Consider the following 25,828-nt stretch of genomic DNA (forward strand, 5'->3'; position numbering starts at 1 on the left):
CGGGTGCTGTTTTGGGGGTAGGGTGTATTTGGTTCTCACCCATCGATCTAGACCCACCCTTAAAATACACCGGGGCTGCCCTTTCTCGCCTGCGGATCGGGGACTCCTGCCCGGGCGCATCGCCCCCTCTGAACTGCGGAAAGAGGGAGGGGGGCCAATTGTATTTATCTCGATCGCCCAGCAAGTGGAGAGATTGCTTTTTTCTGCTGCACTGATTGGAAACACCACTTGGTCGATGATCTCCCTAGGTGGTGATGCTGAGGGAAGGAGACAGGGCGAGCAGGAAACATGAGCCTGCAAGAGAAGAGAGATCAGGGCTGAAACCTTTGCTCCAGCATTGTGTGTGCGCGTTTCCCCGGCAGACTGACTATTAGCTGCACAGGGTGCATATGAGAGCAACGAGCCTTCCCCACGTTCTCTGACCTCTCGAGGAACCTTTCCGGCGGTAGAAGAGACCTGCGAGCTGCACCCTGCCATGCTCCCCCTGAAATAACCTCCCAGGCACCGAGAGATCCATCCGAAGGAAGGGGATCAGAGGGCAAACGCCAGCCATCATAACCTTAAGCAAATATTAGCTCTGCTGCTGCTGTTGCGCCTCTATCTGGGGGAGCTGAATCCAGGAAAAGGCTTTATCCTCCTCGCAGGGCTGGGTCCTTAGCAAAGGGGGGGAGGCAAGGGGGGTTTATTTGCTGATGATCGGAAGTTACTGACAATAAGCACCTTCATCTCTCCAAAGGCGGAGAGAGAGAGGAGGAGAGACGGGGAAGAGGAGAGCTGATGCCTAAGGGAGCCGCTCGGAAGAGGCAGACCAAGCAGTATCTCAACTTCTCATCTTTGTTTACCAGCGCGAAGCGAGATCGCTGGAAATCTGCGGGGGTTTATAACTGGATCGTTCCCATTGTCAAGGCTGCGGCTGGGGATTTTGCTCCATTAACCTGAAGCCACTGGCCTCCCCCCTTCCTCACTCAGCGATGTATTCACTGCTCTCAGCCTGCACTTGCTTGTAAGGATTATGACATTTTTAAAAAAAAATTGGGGGGTTAACTTTAATCTTGTAAGGCTCCGGTTGCATTTTCCTTGCAATCAGGTGGTCATTGAGACCCGAGCCTTTCCTAACCAAGCATCGATCTGCATTATAACAATAATAATACTAATAATTAATGATTAATAATAGCAGCCATTTCACGGGATCATTTGATCTTTGTTGCTTTTTTCTCCTCTCCAGATGTTTACATTCCCTGCTGCTGTGCTTTCAGGTACAGGTATGTGTCATTTCTGTCTTCTCTCCCTTTGGGTGGAAAAAGAAACAAGGAGGAGTGTTGACCTCTGAGTGTCAGGCAATTTTGCAAAGGGGTTTACCCCCCCCCCCCGTTTTTATAGTTTGATTTAAATGATCACGACGCCAGCCAGTGGAGTGTCACTTGCTCTGGAACCAGCTGCACCTCCGGCTAAACCTCATTTCAGTGACTACTTCTGTTAATCCACCGTAGGAACAAATTATCTTTAATTTCTCTTACCTCCCCCCCTCCCCTTCCAAATGGCCACAGCTCGATTGTGGATGCAGTAGCCTACATTAAAAGGGATTCTCTGGAGTGCATTAGCCTGGCTAATGATGTGAGCGGAGTGGTGGTCTCTACTACTTGCAGAATATGGGTGGATGTATGTGTAGTGGAATAGCAGGCGCTAGATCTTTTCTTAGGGAACTTACACGAAGTGATACTGAAAAAAAACACGAGTGTCCTTAGCCAGAAAAAGGAGGCTTCTTACTCGCCCTATCTCCCCCACCCCCCAGTCATTCAGTAGAAAGTCCACCCAAGCAAGATCCTGCCTTCTCATTGCAGAAATGAAACAATTCGAAAATCGGGGAGCGAGACTTCTGCCGTCTCGTGAAACTGACAGACAGGCGGGCTGGAGGTGGGGGAGGGGGAAAGTCTGAAATTCGGGGTGGAGTGAGTTGAATCACATTTTCCACGACAACAAAAATACGGTTTAAAAACAATGTGGTTGCTTGGACATAGTTTTTCGCTGGGGTAAATGCAACACCGTGCGTCCGGAGAGGACACACCCGCGATCTCGAGTGTTTCGGAGTTGGCAAAGCAGGTGCTCCAGTTTTGGGAGCCCTTCCCTCTTGCCCGGCCGTGCTGGTGTGCGCTGGGCTGGGTTCCCACTCGCTTTCTGAGGCGCTGCCGTGTCAAGCGGTGGCGGTCCCAGTCCTTCCGCACCCCTAGGGTCAGTGCCCATGCAAAAGGGCCAGGAATGCACCTGTTCGTCCAGGGTTCGCTGGCGATGTTTGAGGTGGGGAGGAACGGATCCCGTGCAAACGGATTAAAGTGTCTGAAATACGACCAGTGCCTCGAGCCAAATTTGAAAACTTTGCCATATCCACCCCCCGGAAAAATTGCAGCTAGATTATAAAAACAAAAGAACTCCTTATTTCAGCAGAGCTGCCTCCCAGTCAAGAGAGGGGATCTACAGCTGTAAATTACTTTGTGGTTGGAAGGCGGTTTGCTGTATTTCTCCAGTTCATTCCCCCCACCTTCCCCCCCAGAAGCTGGACAGGCAGGGCAATCAGCGGTTGCACCCTTCACACTAAGAAGACATTTTTGAGATTGTGTGGTAACTGAAGTTAATCAGCCCTTCATTCCCTCCCCCCAGCCCTCTTGTTGCTTTTAGTGAATCAGAAAAAGTTTGGCTCACTGCCTGGAAAGCACTTGCTAAAATCTGATCTCTTACTTCAACAGCCTTAAAACTTGGGAAGTTATTGGCATTTATACAGTTGGAGCTTTGAGGCTTCCAGAGCAATAAAATAATGAAGAAAAAAAAGAGAGAAAGTTCTGTCCTCTCTTACTATTAGAACCATACTTTTTAGATTTTGTGCTGATTTTGCAGCATTTTGCAAGAAGATCTGACACTAGGATTTACTCCGAGGTATCTTCTTCTACCACTTTTCTATGGTGGTGAATCAACTGGTTGTTACAATAAGAGGCAAACTATTATAACTTGTCCGGGGGGAAGCCAAACCCTTAGGTTACTTATACTCAAGCGCCTGAAAGAGAGTGTTTACAATATTAATGGTAGATAAAAAGATGTGAAGTCAGTGAGTTTTTATTGCCCATTTTGTTACACTTGCTCTGTAGATTTATTCATGAGATTACATGTTAGAGCCTGAATGAGAACAGGGATTATCGGATTTCTTTTCTAATGATCGGATTGGGTAAGCTTTAACCTTTGGTGAACTAGAGTAAATTAATGCATCTCTTATGCTTAATATTTGTTTTGCTTAGAAAGCTGTGTGTTGGAGATTTTAGGAATGTCCCAAATGAATTATATTCCAAGGCCTACGTTCACCGTCCTATATAAATTAAGATCAGTGAGTTGACCTACATATTAATGATTAGAGTTATGATCCATGGTTCCTGAATATACCTGGTGGTTTAGCAGTCAGTGGTTACAGCAATTTTAGCACCTGCTAGAATGTGGTTTTTACTTTTCTACTGAACTAGTACTTAAACAGTGCAGCATATCAAAATAAGACATATGAAGCCAGATGAGATTTTAGCTCATTCCATGACAAAAATCCTCCCTCTGCAGTAAATTTCTAGACAATAGAAGCAGATTACAAATCACCATAACGATCTATACATTACTAGCAGTGGGAAATTAGGGTTAATTTTTTGGACTGTCATATCAATGTGCCATTGCTAGTTAGGTTTGCTTCATATTGCGTGGTGTCTGAAATGGGTATCCAATGTTAGAAGAGTTGAGGATCAATATATAGAGGAATTAAGGGAGTTAAGATAACTCGATAGTTTCAAGAAGCAGGTGGGATTTATCCTGAACCCTCAGAGAAAACACTGTGGACAAAGTTCTGTATTTCATCATAGTCAGCGTGCTAAGACTAGAAGGATTTATCAAGTGAAGGTGTGCGTACGTGGTACCAGTGTTTAACAGGGACATCCTGGCTCAGCATGTGTCATTTTCAACATAAATACAATTGGGCAAGTTAGAAAAGTACCCCATTGGCAGCAACCTATTGGTAATAGAGCTGGGCCTTAAGCACAAATGAGCCCTTTGATACCCAGGATTTTGGGGACTATATGGAGAGGAGCAATTTGAGCAAACCACCCCTTCCTCTTCTCCAGCAGGCTGGAAGGAAGGCAGCTGGCTGTCCAGCCTCTTCCCCTTTTGGTGGCAAGTTCATCTGGTTTCCTTGTCCAGCTTCTTGGGACCATCCCCCCTTTTCTTGGGGCCATTCAAATCCAAAATCCAGCCTTACATAGTACACATAGTAGATGCCTTCATAAATACGGAAGATAGGTTTTATTTATCCATGGTATTTATAAGGAATCTATCTCCATGATATCTAAGATCTATGTGTATCAGTTATATTGAGCATTCAGCCCCTCCCCAGTTTACTTCCTCCCTGTGTCTCTCTGTTTCCAGGAACAGTCTGAGTTGGCTGGACTCTTCACTTTTGTGACCTTGTAGATTAGGCCCAAGGCTTTGAATAGTCTGGAAGTCAATGGGGAGTCAATGGAGCGCATGGAGCAAGGCGGCTATTTGGGCACATTGTTTAAGAGGAAGGCTTCTGCATGCTATATGAGTTGTAGCTTCTGTTTCTCCTAAAGCTGTTCTTGTGGGCACAGTGATTGTCTGGGTTGTTGTAAGTGAGACATAGAAAATATTGTTTCCACACATTCATGGGCCAGATCCTGCGGTCTGGCTGAGCTGAGCATAGCAGACATCGGAGGCATGGTTCTGCCAACATGGTGTATAGATTAGCTTTGCAATTCCCCATTCCTGTGGTGGCTGAGTGTGGGGCTGGTCCCCAGGCATAATTTAGAGCAGACTGCACTTACTTGTTCTGGCTACCCAAGGGGCAGGAACTGCTGCCATTGATCTGCATAGGATCATGCTTTTCCCCTTGGCCATGCCTCCTATGCCTGGAACAGGATATGTGTTCTGCAGGAGTCTCTACTCAGGCTTTAGGCCACCAGAGGGTCACTCTTGCACTGCATGATCCGACTGAAGCTAGATATACTAGCTCTGGGGCTAGAATCTGCTGCCACATCACATTAGGGGATCTAGCCCAGTGTGCTTCTTTTTGTCATGGATACTGATGATGATTGTCCTTTATGTATGTACGAAGAAGCACATGTACAAGCTAGGCCAACCTTACCCAATGCTTCAGCAAGTATCTCTCCTTGCCTACATCCCCCCACCTATCCCTTCATTCCCAAGCTGTGCAAACAGACACCCAGCCCTTTCCTTCTTCTCATCCCCCGCCCCCTACTTCGCAGGTGCAGCATCTACCTTAAGAGCTGGCCCTGCAGGCTGGTGTGGACTGCTAGAGGCAGGTGGGTAGAGCTCTTGGGATGCAGCCACGGACTTCAAACCAGTCACTATAGTCAGTCTGGATTTGAAGTATATTTATGGGTCCAGTGTCTCTCTATTCCCCAGAACAAAGCACTACATGCTGTTGGAGTGGTGAGGTTACCACTTCCCATTAGTGTGTAGCAGTAGTTTCTGGAGGTGTCTGTGTTATTGGACAGTAAAATGATCACTCAGCTTGGACAGTGGAAGTAGCACGGTCAGTTTCACTCTTTGGTTCTCATGCACTGGTCCAACGTCCCTGTACTTGCCCCTACCTCCAGCCTCACAGGTGCTCTCTGAAATGAGAGTAAAACACATAGATGAAAACATCTGTATTCAGATTAGATGTCATAAACCTTCTTCCACCCCGGTTCCCTTTTCCTCCACAGTGGGACTGGGACTGTTCTTTTACTCCAGCTCAGCTCCCCCCTACCCTTGCACAGATGCGCAAGAGAGAGTTGATAAAAGTGGCAGCTTGAGAGACCAGAGAGAACAAAGGATGTGTTTGGGAAACTTGGGCTCTTCATCCAAGTCATAGGTCTGGGTTCAACCCCATGCCATGGAGTTTTCTATTTCCATTCTGTGGCTGTGCTTTCTTTTTATACATCGCTAACCCTGAGGGAAAGATCTTACTGACTGCCAGGGGTTTTGTGGTCTGCTGAGTCATTCCACCTATCTACAGACAATGACACTGTGAATCCACGTCTCTCAATCCACATAGTCCTTGGGGCTCACGATTTTCTGGACAAACAGGGCGTAGGCTGCCTGTATGAAAACTTGCCATGCTCATTTGGAATTAAGGAGGTCATAAATAAGCCAGTGCTGTTTGACCAATGATATCTGTCTAATTACCTTGTGCTCTGATATAGTTGTTCGTTCTATTAGTGGAGGAGGGGAGTAGGATGTGAAACTGAAATCAACATTCTTTGAATTAAGATACCTACAAGATCACTTGTGTACAGATAAGAAAATAGACTTTAAAAAGGACTTGTAACTGATTTGAGCAGCAGACTTTTATCCAGACTCATAGATCTTCCTGAGAAGTGTGGAATGGTATTTGTCCTCTGACACGCGTATCCACTTACCACTATGCAAAAAGGAGTAATGAAAGCCTCCCTCTCAGTGTCTTTTTTTGATGAAGAGGCTTCCAGCTCACTCCTCAGTCTCCTTTCTCCCATCTCTTGCAGGAGCTTCTGCACTTGCAGGTTGCCAGTTTTGACCAAAGGCTCCAAAGTTGATGTGCCTTGTGGCTAATGTGATCTCAAATGTATGTGACACAGCAATGTTTTTACAGCTCCCGGGGGGGGGCAGTGCACCATCTACTTTCACTTTCTGATTCAAAATGAATCATATTTTTCTTAAAAAGCAGCAAAGAATCCTGTGGCACCTTATAGACTAACAGACGTTTTGGAGCATGAGCTTTCGTGGGTGAATACCCACTTCCTCAGATGCATGTAGTGGAAATTTCCAGGGGCAGGTATATATATGCTAGCAAGCAAGCTAGAGATAACGAGGTCAGTTCAATCAGGGAGGATGAGGCCCTGTTCTAGCAGCTGAGGTGTGAAAACCAAGAGAGGAGAAACTGGTTCTGTAGTTGGCAAGCCATTCACAGTCTTTGTTCAATCCTGGGCTGATAGTGTCAAATTTGCAGATGAACTGAAGCTCAGCAGTTTCTCTTTGAAGTCTAGTCCTGAAGTTTTTTTGCTGCAGGATGGCCACCTTAAGGTCTGCTATAGTGTGGCCAGGGAGGTTGAAGTGCTCTCCTACAGGTTTTTGTATATTGCCATTCCTAATGTCTGATTTGTGTCCATTTATCCTTTTCCGTAGAGACTGTCCAGTTTGGCTGATGTACATAGCAGAGGGGCATTGCTGGCATATGATGGCGTATATTACATTGGTGGATGTCCAGGTCAATGAACCAGTGATGGTGTGGCTGATCTGGTTAGGTCCTGTGATGGTGTCGCTGGTGTAGATATGTGGGCAGAGTTGGCATCGAGGTTTGTTGCATGGATTGGTTCCTGAGCTAGATGCATCTGAGGAAGTGGGTATTCACCCACGAAAGCTCATGCTCCAAAACATCTGTTAGTCTATAAGGTGCCACAGGATTCTTTGCTGCTTTGAAAGAAACACACACATAAATTCTTTCAGGATTTTGTAACTGGTTATTTTCAATATTGCAAGTGCAGACACTGTACATCTCTGGCCAGAAAAGCAGAACTGCTGTGCTCATGCTCAAATTCTTGAAGGATCTGCTGTGCTTATATCATTGTGGTTATTATTTATCATTATTTTCAAGTGTCGGAAGTGTGCTAGGTGCCTCAGAAACAAGGAAAGACCCAACCATGCCCTGAGCTTGCAATTGAAATTGGGTGAGATGCAATAAGAGTGAAAGCAGCAAAGAATCCTGTGGCACCAGGATTCTCCCCATGCAGGGTCAGACACAGTCTGCGTACCAAATGATGCATAGGCCTTGAAACGGCCCTCTGCACAGTGGTGAATATCACCCTGATAGAAAAGTGGGAAGGAGAAGGAAGAGAAGGGTTACAATAATACCATCTCGATGGTTCCGTTGAATGAGTGTTTTTGTTTTCACCTCTCACAGGGCAGAGTGAGGTGTTAGAAGTCATTTAAATGAGGAAAGAGAGGTACATTATTGAACAAGTGTGAGGTGGGTATTCTTTTCATAAGGGTAGCATAGAAGAATGGACAGGGATAAGAACAAATAAAAAAGGGGATTATCCAGGCTGGCACCCTTGGTGGAATGGAGGGGGGCTGGCACCCTTTGTGGAATGACAGCTTGTCGCTTCATGCCTACTGCTAGTCAAGTCTTAATTTACTCAGTAGCTGCCTTACATACTGTGGAACAAGCTAAGAACGTGCTTCCCACACTGTGCCTGACGTGTGAACGTGCACACCCTGGAATTGCCTCTTGCTAAGATTTGACTAAACTGCATTGGAAGCATTTGGAAAGGGTGCAGGGTCAGGTAGGGGGCTGGTCAGACAGGTCATAAGGCGGTATGTCAGTGGGGGTTCCCTTGCAGGTACAGATAAATAACATTAAAGGCCTAATCCAATATGTAAAGAATAAACAATGTACATTTCTCCTGATGTTTCCCTCAGACCTCTCCTCAGTGGTTTGTTTAATTGTATGGTGAGATAGACGGCTACAGCACAGCTTACTAGTTACCGCAGCACCCCACCAATTAGTGCTAATGACCAGGAGATTAATTGCTAATTACTAAAGTTTGTATATTAATAAGTAAGTGTGTTTATGGGGAAGGGGGAACAACATGAAAATCAGGGAAATTGTGTCACTATAATTGCTTATTCATGTTGTGACAGAAGCATTTTGGTTTTAATTATGATAATTCTTCCTGCTATCCTAAAAATGTACTGTAGTGAAGATTGTAAAAGTAATGGCATTTCAATAACATGAGACCGCATTACACCATTGTCTATTAAATCTTTGCTGGGAAGGCTGCCATCATGATGGTAGTAGGGATGATTTTTGGGAGGCCTGTGAGGCACAAAAAGGACCAAATTTGCAGATCGACAACATAAGATCAAGCCAGGCTGTGATAAATATTTTATTTTTGAGGAACAGTTGATGTTGCAAAGCTTCCATCCTTACTGCAGCATCGCAGTGTGGCCTCTTCTGTCTTCTGGAGTGTAGTTCTGGCATGTGAGCAAAAGAGATGGACACGCCCACCAGCACTGGGGGTCTGAAGCTAGGGGAAAGACTCCCATTGAGTTGGAATTCATTGTAGGCGCTACACCTGCTCCTGATCCCCTCTGCACATTTTTGTTGGTTTACAGTCACATTTTCTTGTTGTTCTTTTAAAATAGCGTTTTCTTCTCCCTTGTTCCTGTCTGAAAGACCCACAAAAGCAACAAGAAAACTGATTATACAAGGGAAACACTGAAACTGACCATATACAACTTGCTGTCAAATGCACAAAGAAAACTAACCGGGCCTCTCCCCACAAGAAAAAACATTTTTTGCTCTCATCTCTTCCAGCGATAGGAACCAAACATGTTACTTCCAGGAACAATAGATGTAAAAATGTTCAGCTAGCAGTGTGATTTTTAAGTTGATGTTGTCCCTTTAAAACATAGGCTACAGCATGCTACATGTGTGAAGATAAATACACATATCAAGAGTTTCTGATATGATCACTCCAAACTGTCTACTTGATTCGGCAAACACCCATGTAAGTAACTGTAGGCATGGTACTCACGTGTAAAGTTACTCACATGCATGTGTTTGCAGGATTGGAGCCTTTGGGCATAAAGGATGGTTCAACTTTGAAACGTGACTGTGAAAATGGCACTTATCAGATCTGCTCTAGACAGATGTTCAGAGTTGTAACTGCTTCAGTTTATTAAAAAACGTATAAAACTTGTTTATACAATCTTATTTTTGTCACAGCTTTTTGCTCTTGCTAGCTCTGAAGAACTAACATGACTATGCAATAGCGAACTGTATTCTCATTCCTCTCGCCTGACCAGCGGAATTGCATATTATGGTATAATCGGTTAAGATGAAGCGAATGGGACAAGTGTCGCTGAGGGCATAATTTGGCTGGCAGAACCTTTTTAGTGGTTATAATGCACAAGAAGGAAAGAACCCAGCTCAACTGTGTGATTCCTGATAGAGTCTGCAGGGTTAACAATTAGTCAAAAAGTATAAAAACGCTTTTTGCTTGTAAATTGAGCACACTGAACACTGAACTCATTGGCAGAGGACAAACAGAAACCACTGGTGCTCTTTTTACTGTGTCCCTGCTTAGAGTAGAAGCTTGCTTAAGGTCTGATCCTGGCTCTTCAAGCAGAACTCCCTCTGAAGTCACTAGGAATTGCAATGCTGATCAGTAGCAACATCAGGCCTTTTTTTCCCTTTTCTCCTGTGTTGGATTTTATATCGTTGATTGATCACACTGTAACACCAGGTTCAGCCAGAATTGATGCAAGTCTGGGACTAACTCAGCCTACCTGGTACCACTTAATATATATACTGAGGATTAGGCATCCAGAGAAATCACTGGAAAAAAGACAATCTGAGGCTGCCAAAGTACTTTCCTGTTGGCATTCAGTGGCCTCGCTATAGCATGAAGAGGGAAATAAAGGAGACCAGTGAGAGGAAAGACTACACTTACTGTCATGGTTGGCATCTTTTCCTTTGTAATAGTTCCTTCCAGTGATCAGAGTCTGCATTGCATAGGAGCAGACATGCCAATCATCCTGGTTTGGGAAGGGGAGGTTCACAATTTTGTGGACTCCCGGAGTCGTCCCACCCGCTTGCCTTCGCTGCTGTCATTTCTCCCACTTGGCATGCTGCTGTCGATGCCTGAGAGCAGCACTCTGCTGGCACACAGAACAGGTAGGCACCTAACTGCCTGATTTTCCCATGCGAACTGGAATTGAAACTAAAATTAAAAAATTCTGCAGCAGATATAATCAAGTTAGAAAAAGCATCTCCTGAATAGATGTAGTAATACTCTTTAGCGTACTTGGTAATATGCCTTGTTTATTATGAAGATTTTATTATGATCAGATGCAAAGTTCCATTCTTTTCAAATGGAATATGTGTTACTGTGACACCAGTATACTAGGAAATGCATTGTACTCCTTTAGTACATTAGCCACAGTGTCATTAGAGTTGTTACCAAATCTCACAACATCCTAGAATAGAAGGCTACATACTATGTTCTATGCAGATTTTGCCCAGTGTTTTAAAGCTCATTCATGCAATTTAGTGAAAACCATTCAGAGCATAGCGGTGATCTTTGTGAATAGTTATGCAGGCAAACTTTCCTTAGTAAGTGGATATGAATTTCAAAGTTAAGCAAGGGAAATTTTAGGCTGAGTCTGGTGAAAATCTTCTGAGCTGTGGGATGTATTAGATTGTGGAGGAGACTCACTGTGCATTTAAAACTGTACTGGACAAAGCAAAGCACAATAAAATACACTGTAGGGAACAATCCTGCTTTGGAAAGGGAACAGAGCAGATGATCTAATAGGTCTTTCTCATCTCTATGAATGTTCAACAATTTCTAGGAAAAGAGAGAGTCCAGCTCCCAATTTTTCTCAGGAATCATTGACTCAGACATTAGAGACGAGAGGTCAGTTTCTTTGCTAAATATACTGTGACAAATTTTCAGAAAGTTGAGGCTCACTTGAAAGTGCAACAAATGAGCATCTACTTGCAGGTATGTGAGCAGAACCCACTGTGGGATGCAGAAGGGATCAGATTGTGTCTGGACAGGTGCACCCAGGGAGGTGAGCGCAGTCCTGACCAGAAGTCAGACACAGTCCCAGTCTTTGCATTGGGGGGCACATGAAGTGTTCCAGGCTAGTGTTGATAGTGTCACTAACCTCTCAAAAGGAGGCAGTTGGGCTATGGCCCATTTCCTTCTGTACCAGCTAATGCCCACTGCTGCTTTCAAAGGGGGGTAACTGCAGCTGTGCCCCCCACACTCCTTGCACATCATGCCTGCTGGGACTCTGACTGGAGTAGTGCTGTTCCATGCAATCCCATACTAAAGGCTGTGCCTTAAAGGGATTGTTGATCTGAGACGGGGCAATTTGGGAGGTAGTGCTGTCTTATGGTTAGAGCAAGAGACCAGGGTTCTGTTCCAGACTTTGCCCCTGACTTGTGATCTGACTTTAATTAAGTCATTTAAAAGCCTATTCTGGAAGGAGATTAGCCTGCTGTACTCTACTGATTTCAGTGGGAGTTGAAGGGGCTCAGCACATGTCAAGTTCGGGTCACTTCATCTCTCCGTGCCTCGGTTTCCTGATATGTAAAGGGACCTGGATTTATACACATATATAGCATTACTGTGAGGCTCATTATGTCTGGGGACATGTGTATCTAGTTGCCATCCAGGAGAAACTTCCAGCTCCACTTCTTGAACATTGCTTTTTTGTTTCGTGGTGAAATGCACTCTATAGAAACACCAGAAATTGTGCCTAGTGCCAATGACAGGAAAAGAAGCAGCTGAGGAAAAACAAGCTTTAAAATGAACACCAGGAAGTACTTTACCACAGCAAAAATCATCTCTGCATGGAATGGGCTACTGGGGACTGTTGGTAAGATCGAGATGCAAGGGTCATTCAATAAACAATTAGATGACATCATAGAGAGGAAACAGCATTTAAAATGGAAAGGATCCTAATGTGCTAAATGGTTCTTCTGCTAACCATTTTATAATAAAAGGGATATTGAGATTAATTAATGCTAAATCTCTGTGGAATTCCAATGGAATTACATAAAGCAGCTATAAAAATACCAGAACGAAGGAATTAATAATGGTTTGCACTTCCTGCATGGCATCACCATCATTGCTTATTCTTCTGAGATCTCTTCCTTCTATTGTAAATCACAACTGTCTTCTCCTCTTCCCCAAGCCCCATTGTTGGCTTCTTTCTTAAGATTAACTTGGTGGTGTTTCCAGTGTCCTTTGGGATATCCTGTATACTTCTTAGGCAAAGTCCTAAATCCTTTTTAGTCCTGCTTTGGGCAAGGAATTGGACTAGATGTCCTCTTGAGGTCTCTTCCAACCCTAATCTTCTATAATTCAGTGAGTCTATGAAAGACAGATTTACATTAGAATATGGGGAGGAATTAAGGCATTATTAGATAGAAATAAATGTATGGGTACATGCCTGCTGGATAGCCTGAAGGAGTAATAATGGGATATAGAAGAGGGTCTCAGACACCATGCTGTTGGGTGCAACCTGCATGGATGGGTGAAGTGATAGAAGAATCTTTTACCACCCAGCTATTGATCTGAATCCTGCCCAGGTTGGTAGTGACCTCCTGATGGCTAGTTAGTGGTTTATGTGAAATTAACTGCACATGGGGAAGGAGTTTCTCAGCATATTTCGTATTCAACAGGTGTGATAAAAACACGAATCCCTAACTGTTGGCATTGATTGTTTCACTTTCCCTGCTTGGATGAATTTAATATCAGACTTTTGGGGTGAATACTTGCATTTATGAGTTCAAAACTCAGTTTACATTAGCATTATCTGATATTCCCTTAAAATGTGTTTTGCCATGAGCATAGGAGCTTGTGAACTTGTTTGTGGAATATTAGCTGAAAGTAAAAGTGAAAGAGGTGAAGAAAACATCTGGTCAAAAAGAATGAAATTTTTTGAGTTAATTTTCACAGACTTTGTGTTGAGTTATTTGTCTAGCTGTGTTATATTTTCATCTGTACGGCTGCTTGGTATGTTGTGTATTGCACCATCTATGATAGGTATGCACATAGACCTTTCACTAATATGTTAACCATGATACTAGTTGGGCTAGCACAATTCTAAAAAAATTGCTCCTCCGTGAGACGTGAAACTAAAGAGATTGCAAACCCTTTTTAATGTATATGCAAACCATGGTCACAGTTCTGCTCTCAGGTACATCAGTGTTAATCTGATAGCAAATGGTGTTCCTTCACATTTACACCAGTGTCACTGAAAGCAGAAATTAACCCTTTAAACTGCTTAGGAATGGTCTTAAGGAGAAAGTACTGGGTGGGTGGGTTTAGATGCTAAATGTGATGTTGTACTGTAAATTGCATGGTGCAATTTGGTATTGACTATCTGTAAAATAAATTATGATGTATGTAGTGCAGGCTTCTGACCCTGTGGTCATGACCTTATGTTGATTGGCAAGACTTCCTACCAGCTGAGATCAGAATAGTAAACAGCCCCATAGCAATCAATATATAGATAAACCTGAAATTCTAATTGTTGGTGCCTTTGATAGGAATACAGTTTTAGGTTGTGTACACACAACAATTTATCCGAAAGAGCAGGCAGTTTTGTTATTAACTTATGTTGGAATGATGTCTAAAATTCAGGATCTAATTTTCCATTGTGTTACCACTAGTTTTTTGCCAGTAAAACTTCATTGAAATTGCTGACAAAAACTGGTGTAATGCGGTGGAGAACGAGGCACTTAAATGTTATTAAAATAATTTTAACTGTCAACACAAATCACATGGTTCAAATTTGCAAAGAGCATAACAGGTGCAAGTCTAGCCAGTATCATGACAACACCAATGGTATACTGGGATGTAAATCACAATCTCTAAAGACCAGACATTCAGAATTTCCAGTAGCTACACTGTACATTTACTGAGGCTGAAATAGCACTCTCTCTGACCTGGAATTCAAAAAAACTTTTGCTGAACTGTAGCTCAAAGTTATTGCTTTTAATTAGAAAGATGACTGTAGGGCCAGAGTTTCAAAGGTATTTCGGCACATAAAGATGCAGATAGGCGTACAGTGTGATATTCAAAGCAAATTGAAATCAATGGGAGTTAGGCACTAACCTACTTAGCACTTTTGAAAATCCTACTAGGTGTCTAAATATCTTTGAAAATCTGGTCCCAAACGCCAATCAGCTCTCTGAAGACCATAGCTGGGTAACGGCTGAGTTAGGTTCTGGTCTAAAGTCTCACTGTCCCTCCTTGTATCCTTACCTAACATGGATTGTATGTTATTATTAGTGCTTTTATTTGTGTTACATGAGCACCCCAACTGACACTGGAATTCCTTTGCACCAGGCACTGTACAAATACTTGCTAATGGACAATTTTTGCCACCACCAGCTTAACGTCTAAATAGATAAGGCAGGCAAAGGGTGGGAGGGGAAATGGAGGCCCCAAGATTTGCCATCAGTTGCACAGCAGGTCAGGAGCAGATCTAGAGATGGCGCTCAGGCATCCTGATTCCTAGTCTAGTGCTCTATCCACTGGCCAACACTGCCTGTCAAGCTATTCAGTGCAAGGACCTTGTCTTCTACATAAGGTTTATATACCACGTATCCTATGGGGCTGTAGCAATAAGAATGTAACAAAACAAACAGTTAACACTGAAACTCCACCACACAGGCAACCACTGGTGGAAACTAATGCAACAGAACATAACATGAGGACATTTTAGGGTCTATACTGTCTGCCCATAGGATTTAGTTGTGCCAAATAACATATCAATATACACTACAAATACTTGTGGCCTTCAGGGATAAAGTGATTAGAATAACATGCACTTAGGAGATGCAGTGTGTATAGGGAATTAAGAAGCTCAGAATAATGGAAGATCCATCTCCGGGTCAGCTCACAGTACCTGGTTCAAAGCCAATTCAGAGCCATAAGCACCTGGTATTTTGAAACTAGACAAGTAAACAGAGATTGCCCTTTCTTTCCAGGCTCTGCTTCTGCCTCAGTTGCTTACAGGTAGTGACAAACTGCCTATTCTTTTACATATTCCGACTTACTTGCAACCAAAGATTCTGGTTGGCCACACCAGGGTACTCAGCACTGTGATGAGTATAGTAGAAATGCCTAGATAGACTCCCATCCCCTAGTCCTTGTGCTCCTCCCAGTGCAAGGGACAGGGAGAATATAGCACTGGGTAAAACCCTCCAAGGCTGTGGTCTTGTTCTCTCCTGCACTGGCCGGCACAGCAGGGCTGGCACAGGTGGCAGGAGGAGAGCTCGTGTTGTCCCCGCTTAGTGTGCACTGAGCCAGTGTCCATGGAGGATCTTTGGCTGAGCCTCCCAGAAGAACACAGGTAACTCCTGGTGAGGTGATGTGCCTCCATCTCCACCTCCTCCAGCCTGCATTGCCCTGAATATTAGGTAGCAATGATCAGTCTGACACTATTTTGCAAGTCATGAGGCTATGAAAAATGTTGAAGGGGATAACCATGGTGTGATTTTAAATTGGTCTAATGCGCTTCATTGTTTGTAACTCTTCTCATAGGCTTGAAAATAACAGGTTCCACTGGCAGTCTGGTTTTTAATTAACCGGTGCTCCCTCTGGTGACTGTGCAGGGAGGATGGTCAGAGATAAACTGTGCTTTTGCATTTTGTATTAGATTTACCCACTTCATTTTTCAGCCACTGAGTGACTTGTGTTCCATAAATGAAAACTAGTTGCTTAGGATCCATTCCCTATCAGATTTGTCAGTTAGACATTTGACAATTGAGCCTAATCTGCTTGAGTGTGGGGGACTAGATGGTCCAGGCAATTGGTAAAGGTCTATGGTGCCTTTAACCACCTGTCAGTTTCAATCAAGCCCAAGTTGGCAAGGACTGAAAGTTGTTACCATCTGATGGCTGTTTGGGGAGTACATAAAATGAGCATGTGAAATCAGTCCAGTTTCTAGTGGTCAAGTGCCATTGCCACAAAAAACACACCTTGCAGTTTTCTTGGCAGCTTTATCAGACACCAGTGATTGATGGGACAATGGAGACTGAAATCCCCTATCATCCCTGGAAACTGCCTCTCCAGGGCATGGTTTAGTTACGCTGACAAGATAAGGGAAGTTTCCATTGCTACTGTGCCTATTCTGTGGACAGAGAACTCCAGTCTCCAGCCTGTGCCGTGCCAGCATCTTTTCTGGCAGTGACCCCCCACAAATCTTTAATCTTCTTGAGTGTGTCCCCTCTAGTAGCTATGCTGTCTTGCCCAAAGTTGTCCCCCAAGCCTGTTGCCACGAAGCATAAGGTACATGTTCCATCTAACTGTTTATTTTGAAATAAAGCATCGTCTGAAGAATATTGTTATCTTTTCCCTATAAAGTAGCTTCTGCTGAAGGTTTGACTTTGTTCCCTGGGTCTGATAGAGAGTTCACTTGCCAGAGGACAGTGACATTTCTTCAGCCATCCAGTTTTGTATTTGAATATCAAGTTTGTGATAATAGTGTATGAAGCTCTGTAGGACAGAACGAAGTTAATGATAGATGTAATTAAATCTCGTGCTTATGGGTGAAAGCTGATCGGCAGCTGGAGTCAGTGAGGAATTTTCTCCCCTGTCATCAGCCCTGTGCCATTGGCAGGTTTTTGCTTTCCTCTGAATCATCAGGTGTTGGGTGTGTCAGGAAGTCAGATACTGGGCTCGAAGGACATGATCCATTATGGTGTATCTGGCATTCTGCACATGTCCTGAGCTTCCTATATCTTTCTTAGCTGTTTCAAATCTGTATTGAGTTTATTTTCTAACTCCCACTGATGGTTTTTGGACCTTGTTGACCACATAGGAATGGCATCAGAACTATTCTTTGCTTTACCCACTCAGCTCGGCTAGGGGCTGGGCTAAATTTTCTATTTCATGAGATGTTTATATTTACTCATTAAGTTTCCTAGTTACTGTCTATGAGGGAGGGATACAAGCAGCTTGTTATTGCAGAGAGGCTCAGAAGTTGGCATAATTACAGCTCTGTGTTTCTGTGGCAAGCTCACTATTGAAATTGCTTAATGATGACTTGTGCTCCACGCCATCCATCTCCGTATCAGCCATTCTCAGCTCACTGAAGGGCAAAGGCCTTTTCAGCTCAGCTTTCCTCCATCTTGTTGAAAGCTTTCGCGGGAGTCTAGCCACACTTGGCCAGCGCGGGTTGGTGAGGGGTAGATGTGGATAGCCAAGTCTGCCTTCATCACTGACTTTCCCATCATGATTAAACTTGCCAGGGATTGTTTTCCCGGATGGCATCGCTTAGAGGTTCTTTGTTGGACTTGTTGCCACTGACCCATTGACTATGAGGTAGTGTCTCTAGCTTCTGGGTCACTTGTGCTTTATTACTGTGATTAAAATCTTTTGAGAGGAGTTAAATAGATAAAATAATGTGTGATGTCGGCAAAGAACATGCTTTTATGTCATTTAAGTTGAATTAATAGCTTATGAGAGTTTAATCTACATTTGCATTTATACAAAAATGTAATTTATTTACATTTATTACAAAGTTTTTATTTCTTTTTGGGAGTCTGATTTCCCCAGCATGCACCAAAATCCATTCCTGCCAAGAAGCTGAATAACACCCAAGTTAGGTAATGGGTTTTCACTTCTAAAGCAATATGTGTTAGCTATGACACAGAGTCCGTGCTGGCTTCAGCTAACTGAGCTGCTACATTAGTTTAGCAGCAAGTGTGGATAGATGGAGATCAACATGCATTCCCAGAACAACCGGTGAATTTTCCTTGTAGTCTAATTGTGGATATCACTGTTCACCTAGGGAGATCCTGTACTAGGCTCTGGTATGCATATGTAAGTAGCATTTGTCTCACCTAACAGCCATCTTAGATAAGAAGTGCGATATGGGTCTGTGACCAAAGGTGAGGTATACTACAAAGTCCAGAAAAGACAGTCACAGGTACAAGTATTCCAGGAAGAAGTGGTTGTGATGGAAACTTTGCAAACCCTCTTAGATACTCTGGGTCAAATTCAGAGCCAGCATAATAAGTTGCACCTTTGCCATGGTATCACATCTGCTCACAGCTTGTCTGAATTTAACTCCAAGGTGAAAGTAAGTGCATTAGCAAGAATCCACTTGCAGTGCCTGGAAGAGCAGTGGCCAGTGACAGAGCAAGCAAAGCAGGTCATGTGGGTTTCAGACTACCCTGAATATTAGCAAGCAAAAATTAAATATATTGGCCAAGATTTTTAAAAGTGGCTATTGATTTTGGGGGACACTATATAGAAATTGCCTTCCAAAAATCAGGCCACTTTAAGATGCCTGAAGTTGGGTGTCCAAACAGCAAGACATCCCAAATCGCTAGTCATTAAAATCTTGCCCCCCGATGTGAAAGATGTGAAATTCCATTTGTCCAGCACTTGCGGTGCAAAAGTTTCTATGCAACCATAAAGCCAATAGCAATCGTTATAAACCCTGAATAAGACACAAACCATGGTTTTCATGGGTTTCATTAGCTAGCCTCATGCACTCACTTCGGATCCAGAATGCAGATTGCCAGTTCAGTTTGGATTAAATACAACTGACAGTTTTATAAAGTGCCTTTTATAGGGCTTAATGTTAGTCGGTGTTTTGGCACAGTCTTTAGAACATTAATGGGATAAAGGGAGAATAGTCCATTCCAATGAGTATCATCACAGCTTAACAACTCAGGATTTTACTTTTGGAGTGTAGACTTTATTACTGACTTTAAAGCTTTATAAACGCCAATGATCATTGAAGCCTATTAACTTCAGGGGAGGCAATAAACTTGACATGATGCTGTCAGATTTAAAGCTACTTTGTTAACTGATACAGAGAGTTTTTACCTTTACTTTGTTTCATTAGAAAGGCAGTCGTGTGAAATAGCCTGGATAACTCAGAGAGTGTGGAAGTAGATTTTCATGCTTTTCCCACTAGTTCATTGCCCTAGTTCACAGTTACCTTTTTACAACTGTCCAGTGGCTTGTATGAGAAGAGTTGGTGATCACAAAAGTTATCAGGACAGCTGCGTCACTTGTTTCCCTTTATGACAATCCCCATAGAAATGAACTACCTTCTGGAGTAGGCCTCTGGCTAAGGCATATTGGCTGGGCAATGCAGGGAAACTTGCCCTGTATTTGTTGTGTGGATGAATGGAAGGGTTCATTCTCCAGAGCTTTTAATCCAGCACCTTTCACCAGCACTAATTGCACTGAAAGGAAAGAAAGCAATGTAACAGCAGAGGAGAAAAGAAAAGGAGTGCATAAGTAAAGGAGGAGCTGGTAGGTGTATTTTGTTCAAACTACCAAGTATGGGACTCGGCAGAGGTCTTGGTGAGAATGTGGATGTAAAGCTGTTGAGCTGAATCCTTGCATAGAAAACTAAACTTTCAGAAACAGCGACTTGTTGTGGCTGGAATTTCAGAACCACTTAAACGTGCACACACAGGGCCAAATCCGTTCCTGATGCAGCTCCAGAAACATCAGTGGTGTTTTCATCAGGGATGAACTTGGTTATTGGCCAAAAAGAAACGGAACTGGCAGGATGTAAGTCTGCCAAGTGTCCATATATTTTTGAAACATTGGAATTGGGAGTCTGAATGCCACTGATGTGATGACAGCAGCTAGATCAGCTGAGATACCATTCTGACTAAATAGACGAGGAGAGAGTAAGTCCTGCTAGGAGATGAGGAGGAGCATAACAGGGGTAGAGAATCAGCAGCTCTGCCCAGGTCAGGAAAAGAGTGTTAATCTGAAGTTGTCTGATTTATTTGTCTTCCTTGAAGGTCTCTAAGTGAGATCTGAGTTAGGGAGACTGTTTTAGAGCAAGGGAATTTTCTGTAGTGTTTAGGATGTTCCTAGTCTCTGTAAGACTGTGTAAGTGGTCTGTATCGATACTGAGTTAGCCAGAAATCTCCATACTGAAATGGAGCATGGTGAGCCTCTGTTTGCACAATTAATAAGGTCTCTTCCCTCCTGAAAGCTGAACAGTTTATTGATTTCTTTGGCCGGCCCACCCCTACGTATACAGAAATAATGACTCTTTCAGCCCAACTCTAAATCATCTCAGCCTGACTCACCCGTAAGCCCTCTTATCTCTTTGAATTGTTGTTGATATTTATGCTTGTAAAGGTTTATGATCTGTGTCATCACTAGCTGCTGAAATGCTTTATTTATCCGTACACTGGGCCACACAAGGAGTTTCCTTATTCTGGTGTCATGTTCAGGATGCTGTAGTTAAGGTTGTGTCAGTACTCCTGTGTAAAACCTTGCTATTCAGGGGTGTGCGACTCGATGGAAAAGAAAATCCAGAACCTGGCACACTTCCAAAACCCCAACAACCCCACTGGCCATTTATGTGTAATTAGATGGGCTACGTCCTTCTCCAGGGGAAAAAAGGAGACATCACCCTCTTTGGGTTTGATTTTTAAGGTGCTTATTAATGTCCTTATATCTATATTAGGAGACGAAAGATTTGCAGGTCAGATATAATGTGGACTGGGAGTCTTTCCTAATGATAAAAATGATGGTTCAAAGCAAAACACTCCTTTTGCTGTGAATGGATCATGCACAGGGATTTCTGAAAACTGCATCAGATTTGGAAGAAAACAGTCGTATAGAACATACACAGCACATATCTGCCCTGGCTCATGGCGTACACCTGCACTGGTCCAAAAGACGACCGGCTCTGTCCATAGAACTCAAACCACAGAGCTGCAATTGTCAATAAAAGACAGTAACTAGTTTTTTTTAGGTAGCAGCCTGTTTAAAAAAACCCTAATCTTGATAGATCCGAGCAGCCTCAGTGGAGCTCTTACAGTCTATTGGGTTCATAATACATGGTTTCAAAAACACCTTCACATAGTCCCCTCTGGACTTGGCTAGTTAGAATATTCTAATCAGTGTTGTGTTTAGTTCGCAGGAGACGATGTGGAGTCTGTGACAGTAGAACAGGTGAGAATGCCAGCTGGGTTTCTGTTCTCAGTCCTGCCTTGCTTCTTTCTATGAGCTGTCCTGAGAAGTAGTGCCCCGTGGGAGGAATCTTGGAGGGGGTCATTACTATGCTATGGACAGTAGGTGATGCGGTATATAAATGAGATCTAGTATCATCTTATGCAGGAGCTTGGAGATTTCTGGATAACGAAGGAAGTGTAGTATAAACAGGAGAGAGGTTTTAAATGGATTTCAGAATAACTTCTTTGCAGGAGAAAAATTTTCTCAGCTGCTTTGCTTGCAGCTATGCGGAAAGGGTTAGATACAATGGGACAGGAAAGTGCTTAGAAACACTGAAGTTGGGAGATTTTTTTTTATTGCCATGGCCTTGCTGCTGGTCAGTTTGCCAGGGAGTCAGTGGTGCTGAGAGATTCAATGCTGACAAGCCAAAATGAGAATGCTTATGTATCATATTGTTCCAGGACACTGGCTTTGAATTCGTCTCAGGTGATCTTTGTTTAAGCAAAGTTTATTGTGCCTGCCGGCTATGCCACTCATCACTGGGGCTCAGATCCTCAAAGGGATTTAGGAGCTCTGAGAGTTAGGCACCTAAATCCCTTTGAGGATCTAAGAGCTGCATTGAACAGCACTACAACATTGCCTGGTTAAACCCTCTGATATAAGGACATTGCAGGACACACTATTATCCCATTATGTAAATGGGTTGGGACTCACCATCTGCAGCGCCTCTTGCTGGTGACTTCGGGAATTAGCTCTATTCCAGTGGAGCACCCCCTCCAGGTGGTGTCCCATCCGTTGTTCTGCCCTCTGCTCCTGTCGCTGGACCAGTGTTGCTCCCTGCTCAGTGGCATCCTTTTCGAGGCCACTGCCCTCTGGCAGTGTCCCTTAGTCTATCGGGACTCCCTTCTGGGGATCGGTGATCAGCAGTCCTCCACTCCAGCCACCATGTGCAACCACACACCCCAAAGTCTAATCCCTCTTGTCAGGGATTGGGCATAGTCTATAATGGTCGCTCCCTGCGGCCAATGGCTGGGTGTACTGCAAGGAGGAAAGGGGGGGAGACCCAGGCCCCCCCTCTACTCTGGGTCCCAGCCCAGGGACCCTCTGGCATCAGCCTCACTGTTCTCTTTCTTTCCCCTCCTCTGTCTGTTCCCATGGGCCGCTTCCCCTACAGCCCCTTGCACCCACTAGGCCCTTCCCTTCAGGGCCTGCAGCCTGGTGGCTATGGGCTAGAGCCTTCTAGCCTCTTTGAGCCTGCCCAGCACTGCGCTGTCCACAGTGCTAGTCTCTCCCTTGGAGACTGACCTTCCCCTGTCAAAGGCCTGGGACAGACTGACCACTGCTGCTCTGGGCAGCCTTTATATATGGGTGAGCCTGGCCCTGATTGGTTCCCTCCAATCTGGGCCCTGATTGGCTCCCCATAAGCCCTTTTCTGATTGGCTCCCGGCCTGCCACAGCCCATCCTCCCAGGGAGTGGGGCAGTCTGCTCCACTACACCCACTATGGGATCAGGGGCCTTTAAAGAAGAAATGTGAACCTAGAAAAAAACTGAAAAAGTGCTGAGGTGCAGGGTGCAAAGGGATGGGTCAGCATTGTGTGTTAAGTAAGTGTTCTAAAATTCTTTTTCTCCTTGTGAAATCCTCTCCTAGGTAATGAGAGGCATTCCAGAATGCATCTTTCTTTACCATCACTGATACCATTCATCTCATGGGCTGCCGATAATACCAGTGATGTCACAGATCAGCTTTGCTTCCAACCCTGACTGGATAAGAGGGGTCAGGATTGCTTAGTGGATTCCCAATCCAAGCAATCAGTGTCATGGTTGAACTTGCCACTTAACCAAACTTGAAGTAAATGGCTAACTGAGGTTATATCAAGTCCTGCTAGAGAGATTAGAAGCAGAATAAAAGAGGTAGCGATCAGCACTGCCCAGATAGGTAACCATGCTAATTTGCACTGGACCTCCTACTCTCTACACCTGCAGACTACTAACCAGCGGGGTTAATAACACCAGGCATATCACAGAACGATGCTTTTTGGGGGATGTCATTAGAGAGTTTCACAGAAAGGAAAATGTCTTTAAGGAGATAAGTGAAAACTCACTTTTGTGCTGAATGCTGCTCCCTCCACGTCAAAGCTGGTTAGTGAGGACATTCAGCGCAGATTTCTGGACTTACCTCCATTTCCTTTTTCGTTTGGAAGGTCCCCTTTGACAGTGCAAGGCAGGGGGAAGAGAGGGGCCCGAGATCTCAACAGAAGGTGGTTTGTGAGTTGGTGAGAGTTCAAGGCTTTGGCTCAGTAACTTTTCCTGTCAGATGGAGGGACTCTTAGGCAGTGTTTGAAATAGAGACTTTGGGTACAGTGTACTCAGCCAATTTCACTGATCCTACATGGAGTTGTGTGGGCTCAGAATTTTTGAAAACTGTACCCATTTTGAGGTGCCTTAAAGTGGATTTAGGGGCCCAAATTTAAGATATGTTGGAAAATCTTGGCCTTACAGAGAAAATGTGTTTTCACCTCCCAAAAATTGGGTGGTGAAATTTTGCTCTTCTTGGTCCCTGGCAGCCTGTTGAATCTGTCATACCTGGTCACCCCAGTGGCCTTATTCACCAATAGCCACTGCTTTATACTCTGTTAAACATACATCTCTAGTTCTTTTGCTCTTTGCCCTGGCTTCCAAGTGGGGTTGTATTGAGGAACCGATCTCAAAACAAAGAGAATATTATTAACTTCTAGTACATTTCAGTTTTGCTAAACGCAACATCCCCAGGTAAGTTGATCTGAAGAGATGTATTTTAAAAAGTAGGTAGTCTCTCTCAAATGGAAACCAGAGCTATCCATCTCCTACTTCACCAAGGTTACCTTGGTGAGATACTAGGATGTACAGAGCAGTCCGGAGAGCATCTTCAGCCTTTTGGTTTCACAGAGGATGTTGTGAAAAGCAAACTAAACAAAACATAAAAAAAAGGTAGAAAATATTCATTTTTCAGGGATGGGAGGGAGGAAGTTTTGCATCTTATGCTTCAAAAACTGTCTCTGAAGTTCCATGTCCCAGGAGCAGCATGCAGAGCTGGGCCAGGGAAAGGTGTTTCCCCATGTCACTGTTAGAGTGTCCATTGGAGTGACATATGGGACATAACTGTTATGTTCCAGGGTGATCAGTGGGGACAGAGTGGAGTGAACTGAGCCTGAAGGGGACAATGTTTTGGAAGGAAACACACCGGACATTGACAAAGCATGTGGCTGAAAGGGGTGAATGCTGATGAACATCACAGAGGATGCCCACCTCTTTGGCTTAAGGCTTTAGCTACGCAGCAGGCTGCACACACTGAAAGGCAAGGGCTTCTGATAAATTATGGTATGTATCTCTTTATACATTGCCTCTTCACTCCTGGCAGTTTTCACCCCTGGTTTCTTTCTATTCAGTTGTCTGCCCCCATGGGACCTTTCCTCTGGCAGACGGTAGTACCTCCTGGGTTGTGTGAGGGAGGCGGTGTCTGGTGTCTGGTGTCTGCTGTTCATGGGAGCTGACTTTCGGCAGGGTCCCTTTGGAGGAGACTGATTTTGCAATGCCCCCATTCTCCACTGATTAAGGCCGGGGGGAGTGAGCATCTCAAAGTTATTCCCAACCCTGAGCCTCCCATGTCTGCTCAGTGCTGTGCCACTGAACCATAGGTTGGCTTTTTGCTGAGTCGAGAGCGGGGCAGATGCATGCCCTGCCCCCTTCATTCCTCCTCCTTAAATGCCCCTCACTGGGGTAAGCCTAGTTTACATTTGTCAGGATCTTTATTTTTATGTATTTAGGTTTTCCTTTAATTGAAAAGTTTGGGGCATTTTGGGTCACTTCAACCACATCCTTTCCTTCTCCAACAATACTCCGTCACTGATTTATTGATTGAATTATTAGAGTTGGCAGCAAGCCAAAGGATCTTGAAGTTTTTCTGGGTGGTACAGTGTAGTGTGTGGCCAATACAGTGAACAAATGAAAATTAGAAGGAGAAGAAAATACAGGCTGCGGCTGGGAAGTTATTTGGCATTTAAAGGCAGGGAACAGGTTGACTGAGGTTTGCCATGTATTCCTGCTACAGATAAATCTAGTTGTGAGTCTGCTGGATCTTCTTTGGATATGGTTCTGTTCCCTTCCTTCTGCCAAAGCTTTGTTTTCCCTTTCCCCTCGCTCAGCTATTTTATTATCTTCCTTTTGTTTTCTGATTCTGGGCCCAGGCAGATTTCACAACATCCTCAGGAAAGTCGTACCACTGGCCCTGACATATGAGGAG

At 44.1% G+C, this 25,828-nt stretch overlaps 1 protein-coding gene across 1 annotated transcript in view; it reads left to right on the forward strand.

Moving 5' to 3' along the window:
- The first annotated feature begins 282 nt into the window (after positions 1 to 282).
- The window catches only part of FGF18 (fibroblast growth factor 18), a 110,769-nt gene continuing 85,223 nt past the window's right edge, over positions 283 to 25,828 (forward strand). The window contains exons 1-2 of the mRNA XM_030572753.1: positions 283 to 1,003; positions 1,226 to 1,262. Of these exons, the coding sequence (XP_030428613.1) occupies positions 972 to 1,003; positions 1,226 to 1,262 (69 nt within the window). The 5' untranslated portion in view covers positions 283 to 971. The remainder of the gene's footprint in view (positions 1,004 to 1,225; positions 1,263 to 25,828) is intronic.

This window comes from Gopherus evgoodei, chromosome 8, assembly GCF_007399415.2.
Source record: "Gopherus evgoodei ecotype Sinaloan lineage chromosome 8, rGopEvg1_v1.p, whole genome shotgun sequence".
NCBI classification, from domain to species: Eukaryota; Metazoa; Chordata; order Testudines; family Testudinidae; genus Gopherus; species Gopherus evgoodei.